Consider the following 12,259-nt stretch of genomic DNA (forward strand, 5'->3'; position numbering starts at 1 on the left):
CTCCTGGATGCTCATCATATTGACACTGAACTTGCAGATAAACACCCAACTGTCTTACTGTACTGCAGCTCAGAACTCATAAACTCAAGAGAACCTCCAGCTTCAGACTCCCTGGTAACAGGTATTATAGACATGCACTACCACCCCCACTAAGAAACTCTCCAAAACACTGAAAAGATTATCTCTGTTTCAAAATTATCTAAACCTATCTTTTCTTTTTTTTCTTTTTTTTTATTTAATATATTTAGTTTTCCGCATTAATTTTCACAAGATTTTGAATTACAAATTTTCTCCCCATTTCTACCCTCCCCCCACTCCAAGATGGCATATACTCTGGTTGCCCTGTTCCCCAGTCAGCCTTCCCTTCTGTCATCCCACTCCCCTCCCATCCCCATTTCCCTTCCCTTCTTGTAGGGCAAGATAAATTTCTACACCCCATTGCCTGTGCATCTTATTTTCTAGTTGCATGCAAAAACTTTTTTTGTTTGTTTTTGAACATCCGTTTTTAAAACTTTGAGTTCCAAATTCTCTCCCCTCTTTCCTTCCCACTCACCCTCCCTAAGAAGTCAAGCAATTCAATATGGGCCACATGCATATCATTATGTATAACCCTTCCACAATACTCATGTTGTGAAAGACTAACTGTATTTTGCTTCTTCCTAACCTATCCCCCTTTATTGAATTTTCTCCTTGACCCTGTGCCTTTTCGAAAGTGTTTGTTTTTTGTCACCTCCACCCCCATCTGCCTTCCCTTCTATCATCCCCACCTTTTTTTAACTTCTTCCTCCTTCTTTCCTATGGGGTAAGATACCCAATTGAATATGTATGGTATTCCCTCCTCAGGTCAAATCTGACGAGAGCAAGATTCACTCATTCCCCCTCACCTGCCTTCTCTTCTCTTCCTACAGAACTACTTTTTCTTGCCACTTTTATGTGAGATAATTTACCCCATTCTATCTCTCCCTCTCTCGATATATTCCTCTCTCATCCCTTAATTTGGTTTTATTTCTTTTAGATATCTTCCCTTCGTCTTCAACTTACCCTGTACCCTCTCTCTCTCTCTCTCTCTCTCTCTCTCTCTCTCTCTCTCTCTATATATATATATATATATATATATATATATATACATACACATATATATACATACATACATACTCACATATACATATATATACATAAACATATATACATATATATATATATGCATATTCCCTTCAGCTACCCTAATACTGACGTCTCATGAATCATACATATCATCTTTCCATGTAGGAATGTGAACAAAACAGTTCAACTTTGGTAAGTCCCTTGCAATTTCTTTTTCTTGTTCTTTTTCTTGATTACCTTTTCATGCTTCTCTTGATTCTTGTGTTTGAAAGTCAAATTTTCTATTCAGCTCTGGTCTTTCCACTGAGAAAGCTTGAAAGTCCTCTATTTTATTGATAATGCATATTTTGCCTTGGAGCATGATACTCGGTTTTGCTGGGTAGGTGATTCTTGGTTTTAATCCAAGCTCCTTTGACCTCTGGAATATCGTATTCCAAGCCCTTTGATCTCTTAATGTAGAAGATGCCAGATCTTGGATTATTCTGATTGTGTTTCCACAATACTCAAATTGTTTCTTTCTGGCTGCTTGCAGTATTTTGTCCTTGACCTGGGAGCTCTGGAATTTGGTGACAATATTCCTAGGAGATTTCTTTTTGGGCTCTTTGTCAGGAGGTGATCAGTGGATTCTTTCAATTTCTATTTTTGCCTTGTGGCTCTAGAATATCAGGGCAGTTCTCCTTGATTATTTCTTGAAAGATGATATCTAGGCTCTTTTTTTGGTCATGGCTTTCAGGTAGTCCAATAATTTTTAAATTCTCTCTCCTGGATCTATTTTCCAGGTCGGTGGTTTTTCTAATGAGATATTTCACATTGTCTTCCATTTTTTCATTCCTCTGGTTCTGTTTTATAATATCTTGATTTCTCATCAAGTCACTAGCTTCCACTTGCTCCAATCTCATTTTTAAGGTAGTATTTTCTTCAGTGGTCTTTTGGACCTCCTTTTCCATTTGGCTAATTCTGCCTTTCAAGGAATTCTTCTCCTCATTGGCTTTTTGGAGCTCTTTTGCCATTTGAATTAGTCTACTTTTTAAGGTGTTATTTTCTTCAGTATTTTTGGGGGTCTCCTTTAGCAAGTCCTTGGCTTGTTTTTCATGGTTTTCTCTCATCCTTCTCATTTCTCTTCCCAATTTTCCTCTACTCCTCTAACTTGCTTTTCCAAATCCTTTTTGAGCTCTTCCATGGCCTGAGACCAGTTCATGTTTTTCTTGGAGGCTTTTGTTGTAGGCTCTTTGACTTTGTTGATTTCTTCTGGCCGTATGTTTTGGTCTTCTTTGTCACCAAAGAAAGAATGCAAAGTCTGAGACTGAATCTGGGTGCATTTTTGCTGCCTGGCCATATTCCCAACCAACCAACTTGACCCTTGAGTTTTTCAGCGGGGTATGACTGCTTGTAAAGAGTTCTATGTTCCAAGCTTGAGGGGATGTGCCAGCTCTGCCACACCAGCACTGCTCATTCCCCAAGAACCCCCAACCCGGACTGGACTTAGATCTTCAGCAGGCTCTGCACCCCTGCTGTAATCCACCACTTAATTCCTCCCACCAGGTGGGCCTGGGACCAGAAGCAACTGCAGCTGTAGTTCTGTAGCTGCCCCACCTCTGCTGCCCCCGGGGCAGTGGCCTAACCGCAAACTCCCTGTCCCCAGCAGCTTTTCCCACTAACCTTCTCTGTTGTCTTTGGTGTTTGTGGGTTGAGAAGTCTGGTAACTGCCACAGCTGATTCAGGGTGCTAGGGCATGCTCCGCCCGGCTCCTGGTCTGGTTGGTCTGGCGCTGCCCATGCTGGGCTCTGTTCCGCTTAACTCAGCTCCCAGCTCTGTGCGGGATAGACCTTACCCAGAGACCATCCAGGTTGTCCTGGGCTAGTGCCCTGCTTCCCTCCACTACTTTGTGTGTTCTGCAGTTCTTCTCTGTTGTCTTTGGTGTTTGTGAGTTGAGAAGATTGCCAACTGCCACAGTTTACTTATTCAGGGCGCTAGGGCACGCTCCTCCTGGCTCCCAATCTGGTTGGTCTGTGCCGCCCACGCTGGGCTGGGCTCTGCTCTGCTCCCAGCTCCGTGTGGGATAGACCTTACCCAGAAACCATCCAGGCTGTCCTGGGCTGGAGCCCTGCTACCCTCTGCTATTTTGTGGGTTCTGCAGTTCTAGAATTGGTTCAGAGCCATTTTTTATCGCTTTTTGGAGGGACTTGGCAGGGAGCTCACGCTAGTCCCTGCTTTCCAGCTGCCATCTTGGCTCCGCCCCCTAAACATATCTTTTCTTTAAAAAAGAAAAGGGAGAGAGAGCTTCTCTAAATTTACAAGAAGCTTAAATATTAAATAAACAGGAAGCAAATAAACTCAGCAAAAAAAATTAAAATAACAAGAAGCAAGCAAAAATAAAGCTGTCACAAAAACTTGCACGATAATCAACCATGTTAATTTGGCTAAGATAATGCCAGCCAGGGCAGTTACATGTTGCAGTGAATAGAGCACAGGGCCTAGAGTCAGAAAGACCTAAATGCAAACCTGACCACACACCCTTACTAGCTGTATGACCCTGGACAAGTCACTTAACCCTGTTTACCTCAGTTTCCTCATCTGTAAAATGAGCTGGAGAAGGAAATAGCAAACCACTTCAGGATTTTTGCCAAGAGAATCCCCAAATGCATCACAAAGAGTCAGACGTGACTGAAATGACTGAAAACCACATGCCAGCCTATACCAAGTAGATGGGTGTACTGGGAAACTTGCCTTGAGCCCTGCACCACTCTCCCTCCCTCTCTCTCTCTCTCTCTCTCTCTCTCTCTCTCTCTCTATCTCTCTCTCTCTCTTTCAGTTAGCCAGCCTGGCTGCTTGAACCACATGGCAGCTATAACTGGGACACCATGGTGTCCCATAGCAGCAGCAGGCCCTAGTTAAATTTACTCTGTGAAGCACCATATCTAACACTTAACATTGTTCTAGTGACAGTGGCAGGGAGACAACATGTCCTAGTAGATAGAAAGGTGGCCTTGTAAGTGAGGAAGGTATATGGTTCAAATCCAGCCTTTGATGTGTACAGGCTATGTGACTTTAGGAAAGTCATGTAAACTCTCTCCTGGAAATTCTCTAAGATTACAAATTGTAAAACAGTTGCAGATCTGCATCAACAGAGGAAGTTTTCTTACAGGAAGTTCCCAACACTGATGAAATCCAGGATGAGGCCTAAAATGAATGAATATATTTAAGAGTAGATACAGAAATGGTACTTCCCAAAGTAATTAACAGTGTTTAGCAACCTGTCTGATATAACTTTGACCTGGGACTTCCTCCTTGGAACATGGTGATGGCCTGAGGAAAGGCACCATCTGTTCCAACAGGCTCTAGTTCTTGTGATAGCAGAAGTCTTTTTGTGTGCCATAGTTCCCTTTGGCAGTCTGGTGAAGCTTATACCCCCACACAGGAAGAATGCTTTAGGAAATAATTGAAGAAATGCTAAATTTCAATCAGAAGTTAGGCAGGGGTGGGGAACCTGCCACCTAGAAGCCACATGTAGCCTTCTAGGTCCTTGGACGCAGCCTTTTGACTGAGTACAAGTTTTACAGAACAAATCCTTTTATTAAGGGGATTTGTTCTGCGAAGTCTGGATTCAAAGAGCCACACTTGAGGACCTAGAGGGCCACCTGTGGCCTCGAGGCTGCCGGTTCCCCACCCCTGGGAAAAATATAATTTATAGACCCCTTGAAATCTATCCATAGAAGCCTTTGGTCTCCTTGGACTCCAGGTTAAAAACTTCTGTACTATCACAGCAACCTAGCTCATTCTGGGGACCCGGGAGTAGGGGAAATAGCTGACTGTTCTCAATGAATTTATGTTACCCCCTGTTCCTTCTTCCCAGGACCAACATCTATCCCATAAAACACTGAGCATAGCCATAGTCAAGCTCATTATTTAGCAAGAAGAGTTAGCACTTAATATTGAAAACATGCCACTTGAAAATACTTCCTGATTTGAATCTGGGGACAAAGAGCAACACAATCCTGACATAAGAAATAAGAAAAGAGACGCACCCTTCAAAATGAATGACTATGCCACTCTTTCAAGAAGAGTCAATGCCCGGACCTGCCCAAACTTATTTGTTTGTACTCACCATGGTACATATTCAGTCCTTTAACCTCAACAATTGTTCATTTTTCTTTTAACATTAAATACTGAATTCCATATCAATTCAAATCAACCAGTACTTAACAGCTGCTTTATGCAAAGCACTGTATAACTGACTTCTTGGAAAGGCATGGCTCATTTTGATACAGAAATGAAGAAAAAACATCTCATTTCTACAAACTTAGGACAAGTCAAATTTATAGATATTTTCACAACTTTGTCATGCTTTGTTTAAATTTTCAAAGTTATTTTTTATTTTTAAAGTTATGTTTTGGTCAGCTTGGTTTTATAAATTCAGGCTCTTTCAAAGCAGCTGATAGGGAATCCTGTGAGTTATAGCCGTGGTGCTGAAATGAAAAGAATTTAATGAGTAAATTGAAACACTGTTTAAAAGGTATTGATTCTAAGAGTCAGAGGGAGAGAAACCATTATTGTTTCTAAAAATTAAAGAGAATGAGAGAAGAGGCGAAGTAGAAAAAAAAACTTTGTGAGAAAAATATTCAGTGTAGTAACAATGTTGGCAGAAACAAAGAAGAAAAGATGAAGGGAGTAAGCGTTCACACAGCACCTACTATGCACAAGGAGCCATGCTAAGCACTTTATAAATATTATCTCACTTGATCCTCACAACAACCTGGAAAGTTGTTGTGCTGTTATTAGCCACGTTTTACTGTTGAGGAAATTGGGGCTGAAAGGGTTTAAGTGACTTGCCCAGGATCACTGAGCTAGTAAGTCTCTAAAGCTGAATTTGAACTCTGGTCTGAACTCCAGGGCCAATGTGAGTGTGATCCTTTTCTTTCTCTTTCTATCCATAGACTGATAAGCACGAAAAGCTAGGCAATGTGGAGCTAGAAGGAATGGCAAGACTGTTCAAGTAATTCACTAAGCAAAGCAAATGTTACTTTTATAGCTGTGGTGGAAGGAAACCACAGGGAAATGAAGAGAAGCAGACTGCAAAAGATTTTAATGGCAAGCTGCATAGAAACCTTGAAATATATCAGTTCATCAAAATGCCCTGAAATGGTTCTGACTCTAAGGCAGGGTTTTTTCATCTTTCTGGTGTCATGGGCCACTTGGCAATCTGGTGAAATATATGGTCTTGACAGAATAATTGTTCAAATAATTGAAAGAAATTATAAATTTCAGTTAGAGTTTAGGCCCCTGAAGTCCTCTCCCCTTTTGGGGTCTGTGAACCTCAGGTTAAGAACTCCTGCTCCAATGCATAAGTTTCAGAGGGAATTGGAAGGTAAAGTTCTACTCATGAGTGGGATAATAATAACGAAATTTTACTTTATTTTTTAACACATCTTCATACTTAACTTATTTTTTCCCTCAATAGCATCTTAATTTTTCCAATTACATGTAAAAATAGTTTTCAACATTCATTTTTATAAAATTTTGCATTCCAAATTTTTCTCCCTCCTTCTCCTCCCCATCCCCAAGACAGCAAGCAATCCGATATAGGTTATACATGTGCAATCATGTTAAACAAATTTCTACATTAGTCATGTGGTGAAAGAAGAATCAGAACAAAAGGGGAAAACCACAAGAAGAGAAAATAGTATTCTTCTATCTGCATTCAGACTCCAGACTTTCTCTGGATGTGGTTAGCATTTTCCATATTGGAATTGTCTTGCATCATTGTGTTGTTAAGTCTATCGTAGTTAAGAGAAGATTTAATTCTATCATAGTTAGTCATCACACAATGTTGCTTTTGCTGTGTACAGCGTGCTCCTGGTTCTGCTCACTTCACTCAGCATCAGCTCATGTAAGTCTTTCAAGGCTTTTCTGAAATCTGCCTGCTCATCAATATAATAACTAAATTTTTATAGTGCTTATTATGTGTTAGGCATTGTGCGCTTTAACATTATTACCTCATTTGATCCTCAAAACAATCCTGGGGAGGCAGGAAGTAGGTGTGATTACTGTCCCCATTTTACAGACAAGGAAACTAAGGCCAACAGAGATAAAGTGACTGGCCTAGTGTCACATAGCTAGTAAATGTCACAGGATGGATTTGACCTTGTCTTCCCAACTCCAAGCCTAGCACTCTATCACAGCCACTTAGCTACCTGATGAGATTATAGAGTCAGAGTTGGCAAGAACGTTAGAGGCCTTCTGGTTCACTCCCTTCATTTAAGAGATAAGGAAACTGAGACCCAAATAGGTTAAGTGGCTTGCCCAAAGTCATATTTGTAGTAAAATAACCAATAGATTGGAACCTAGGTCTTAGGACTCTTAATTCTAGTGTTCTTTCTAGTTTTTAGTTCTAATTTGAAAATTATGCTGTCCTTGTTTGGGGAGATGGGGAGAAGAGCATTAGGACCTGGACCTGTAATTTCATGAGTGTAGGGAATGTCTGGTCAAGAAACCATTACTACTGATATAGATCAGTATGCCCTCTCCAACTCCTTGGCAACTTAATAATTCAGTTACCTGGGGACATTGAGAGGTTTAGTGACTTTTCTAGGCTCAAACAGTATGTGCCAGGGACATGACTTCCACTCTGGTCTTCCTGATTCCAAGACTTATTCTCCAACTAGACAGTCAATATGCATTTATTAAGTGCCTTTTAAGAGTGTATGTGTGTGTATTATATATAACATACTTTATATATGCTTATATATAAAATATACTTAAGTACATTATATATGTGTGTATGTGTATATATATATATATATATATAAAGTGCCTTTTAAGTATATTTTAAGCATATACAATTTACTCTGTATATAACTTATATGTATGTAGATATTTTATCCTCACAGTACAATGTTAGCTCGTTGAAGGTAGGGACTCTCATTTGTGTTCCCACTATCTCCAGCACAGTGCCTAGTACATTCTAGCTTAGCACATGGTAGGTACTTAGGAAATGTTTAATGAATTCAAGTGAGACCTAGTATGCAGTCATGCTCAAGAATGCAGAGAAAATCCTCACCCATTTTCTTGTGAGGAAGTCTTCAACAAAGGAGTCTTTTCAGTAAAACAGGTATCCTTAGACCTAGAACTGAAGAATTTGGGGAGAGTAAAGTGGGACCTAAAAAAAGAAAAAAAGGAAGAATAATGAATTACAAGTGCAAAAGAAAATTAATGTATTCCTAGCTGAGAGTCAGATTAACAAGGGACTGCACTCAAACCACATTTTACATTTTTATATTTTGCATTTCAACTCTCCTTAGAAGTTACAAAGAATGAATTTTCAGAAGCTTGGAGTGTTTAGAAGGGAAGATGAAATGTGATCCCTGTATAGACATAAACCAGATTTGATTCTTAAAGCATAAATCATCATAAGAACTAAAGTATCACGGGGACACATAATTTTAGAATCACTTAACATTAACAATAGGTTTCTGACCACCCCTGGTATTCCAAGCAGGACTTTTAATCAAAAGAAATATTAAAGCTCTGGTGGGCCTTTTTATAGATAGAAGTTTCTGTTTCCTAAGGTCGTACCATAGCCATATTTTTAAAAAAAGAAAGCAACCAACTAGCTGCTTCAGTTAAAAGACAAAATAGCAAATGCCAAATATGGCAAGAACAGAAAGGTCAAAAGAAACAAGGGACATGTAGTTTCATACATAAAGCAAAAAGTCACATAATTTGCCTCTTGAGTAGGTTTTTCTTAAAGGACTTTGTGAAAAAGACACAATAAGTTGCAAAGTTACCAATTTTACATCTGTATGAACAAGATTAATATTAAAAAATCTTCATAGCTTTTATTTTGACTCAGTAATCTAAAGATACATATGGTATGGTAGCCCTGTGGCTTATTACAGTAATAATAAGTAGAAATATTTCATTTTTAAACCAATAGTCTACCTTCCTCGGTGGAGTTAAGAACACTCTTCAAATGCTGGACTTTACCCTTGAAAAGTGAACAAAATTATTACTTTCCAGAATTTTTCCAGTTTGTATGTTCAATTCACTTGTTCAAATGTACCATAAAGTAGTTTTCTAAATCCTCTTTCTTTACTTTATTTCTCACAGATCAGTTCTCTCTAATCTGATAGCAAATTATGCCAAACAAAAAAAAATCAAGAGTTTTAATCTTCATCTTACAAAATAGGAAAGTTCTAATTCAATTTAAAAGCCTTGATCAAGTACTTACTAAGTTTTAAGGCATTATGGTAGGTGGTGGGGATAAAAAAAAATTATCCCTGCCTTCAAGAAGTTTGTAAGCTACTGAGATGGTACCACATGTGCACAGATAAATAAAAATAAAACCTATAAAGACAAGAGGAAGACCATTGGTAACTAGTGACATGAAAGGTGCTGAAGGAGGCTAGCTCTCTCATAAAAACCCCAGCTAGGGTCTAAGAGGGCACTAGATCAAATAACGATCAAGAAAGCCAAGGACAAACACCAGGAAGCTACTCCATCCAAACAAATACTACACAAGAAGACAAGAAGTTAAGCCTGCAGGAACTTAGCAAAGGACTCTATGTGTGGAAGCAGAAGCCAACATGAGCTCTAGTGAACAGGGCCTAAAGCTGGGGTTTTTTCAATTAACGAACATTTTTTCTTAATTTTTTAAAAACTTATAAAAAATAAACCAGCAAGAAAGACAAAGTCAAACATTGGCCATGTCCAAAAACATATGCCTAACGTTACATCTTGAGTGCATCATTTCTTTGTCAGGTGCTGTCAGGGTATTTCATCATTGATCCTTTGAATTCATGGTTGATCACAGTTGCATTGATCAGAGTTTGTAAGTCTTGTAAAGCTGTTTTTCTTTAAAATGTGGTTGCTGTCCTGCATTCTTGAAGAGGACCAAAATGACATCACTGTGCTAGAGTCAAGTTTCAATGTGTCTGACTGTGGCTGATCAGACCAATACAAACTCAGAATGCTCTACCACAGGTGGGGGGCAAACAGTCTGTGTGAATATTTGGGGTGGATACTCCAAATTTGCACATCCTACGTTTCCTTTGAACTGTCTCAATTCTGCTTTGCTCATAGAGCATATCTTTACATCTTTACAATGCAAGCAGGACTTAAAGTTTACAGGATCCCATCCCCATGGCCATATGGATTCTCCCAAACATTTAAAGAACAATTAATTCCAATACTATATAAACTATTTGGGAAAGTAGGCAAAGAAGGAGTTCTACAAAATTCTTCTTAAAAAATGAATATGGCGCTGATACCAAAGCCAGCAACAGCCAAAACAGAGAAAGAAAACTATAGACCAACATCCCTAATGAATACTGATGCAAAACTTTTAAATAAAATACTAGCAAGGAGATTACAACAAGGTATCACAAGGATTATACACTATGACCAGATTAGATTTATACCAGGAATGCGGAGCTGGTTCAAATTAGGAAAACTATCAGCATAATTAACCATTTCAATAACAAAACCAACAAGAATCATATGATTATCTCAATAGAGGCATGAAAGGCTTTTGCCAAACCAAAATACCCATTCTTATTCTTAAAAAAAAAAAAACCTTTAGAGAGCATAGGAATATACAGAGCTTTTCTTAAAATGGTAAGTAGTATCTATCTAAAACTATCAGCACGCCTTATCTGTAATGGAGATAAGCTAGAAGTCTTCCCAATCAGATCAGGGATGAAGCCCATTATCACTGCTAATAATCAATATCATGCTAGACATGCCAGCTACAGCAATAAAAGAAGAAAAATTCGAAGAACCAGAACAGGCAATGAGGAAAGAAAACTAGCATTTTTGCAGATGATATGATGGTATACTTAGAGAAAACTAGAGAATCCACTAAAAAACTAATTGAAATTAACATTTTTTTCAAAGTTGTGAGATATAAAATAAACCCATAGAAATCATCAGTATTTCTACATGTTACCAACAAAGTCCATCAGCAAGAGATAGAGAAATTCTATTTAAAATAACTGTAGACAATATAAAATACTTGGGAGTTGACCTGCCAAGACAAAACCAGGAACTCTATGGATACAATTAACAAAACACTTTTCACACAAATAAAGTCAGATCTGAAAAACTGGAAAAATAATAAGTGCTCAGGAGAAGGTTGAGCCAGTATAATAAAAATTACAATTCTACCTAAATTAATTTACTTTTTCAGTGCCATATCAATCAAACTACCAAAAATATTTTATAGAGCTAGAAAAAACAATAACAAAATTCATCTGGAAAAAAGAAGGTCCAGAATATCGGAGGAATCGATGAAAAAAATGTGAAGGAAGGTAGCCTAGCCATATCAGATTTCAAAATGTATTATAAAGTAGTAATCATCAAAAACAATCTGGTACTACCTAAGAAATAGAGTGGTGGATCACTGGAATAGATTAGGTACAAAATACACAGTAGTAAATGAACATAGTAACCTAGTGCTTGATAAACCCAAAGATCCAAGCTTTTGGGACAAGAACTCACTATTTGACAAAAATTGCTGGGAAAACTGGAAAAGTATGGCAAAAACTAGATATTAAACCTACATCACATTTCAAAACCAAGAAAAGGTCAAAATTGGTATATTATTTAGACATAAAGGGTCATACCATAAGCAAATTAGGGGAGCATGGAATAAAGGTAACTTGACAGATAAGGGAAAAACTTCCTTTCAAGAGATAGCATTATGTGACATAAAATGGATACTGATTATGTTAAATTAACAAGTTTCTGTACAAACAAAACCAATGCAGACAAGATTAGAAGGAAAGCAGGAAGCTGGGGGAAAAATTTTCTGGCAAGTGTCTTTGATAAAGGCCTCATTTTCCAAATATTTAAACAACTGAGTCAAATTTGTAAGAATACAAGTCATTCCCCAATTGATAAATGGTCGAAGGATATGAATAGGCAGTTGTCAGACAAAGGAATCAATGCTATATACAGTCATATTAAAAAGTTGCTTTAAATCACTATTTGATTAGAGAAATGCAAGTTAAAACAATTCTGAGGTACTACCTCACATCTATCAGATTGGCTAATTTTGACAGAATAGTAAAATGATGAATGTAAGAGGGAAAATTAAGATACCAACACATTGTTGGTGGAGTTGTTGAACTGATCCAACCATTCTGGAGAGAAATTTAGA

The 12,259-nt window shown here is 38.2% G+C and overlaps 1 protein-coding gene across 1 annotated transcript in view; it reads right to left on the reverse strand.

Moving 5' to 3' along the window:
• OCA2 (OCA2 melanosomal transmembrane protein) overlaps window positions 1–12,259 on the reverse strand; it is a 625,581-nt gene that overhangs the window by 532,464 nt on the left and 80,858 nt on the right. Inside the window, exon 2 of the mRNA XM_036747301.1 lies at window positions 8,162–8,260. Within this exon, the coding sequence (XP_036603196.1) occupies window positions 8,162–8,260 (99 nt within the window). The remainder of the gene's footprint in view (window positions 1–8,161; window positions 8,261–12,259) is intronic.

Source organism: Trichosurus vulpecula, chromosome 2, assembly GCF_011100635.1.
Source record: "Trichosurus vulpecula isolate mTriVul1 chromosome 2, mTriVul1.pri, whole genome shotgun sequence".
Lineage (NCBI taxonomy): Eukaryota > Metazoa > Chordata > Mammalia > Diprotodontia > Phalangeridae > Trichosurus > Trichosurus vulpecula.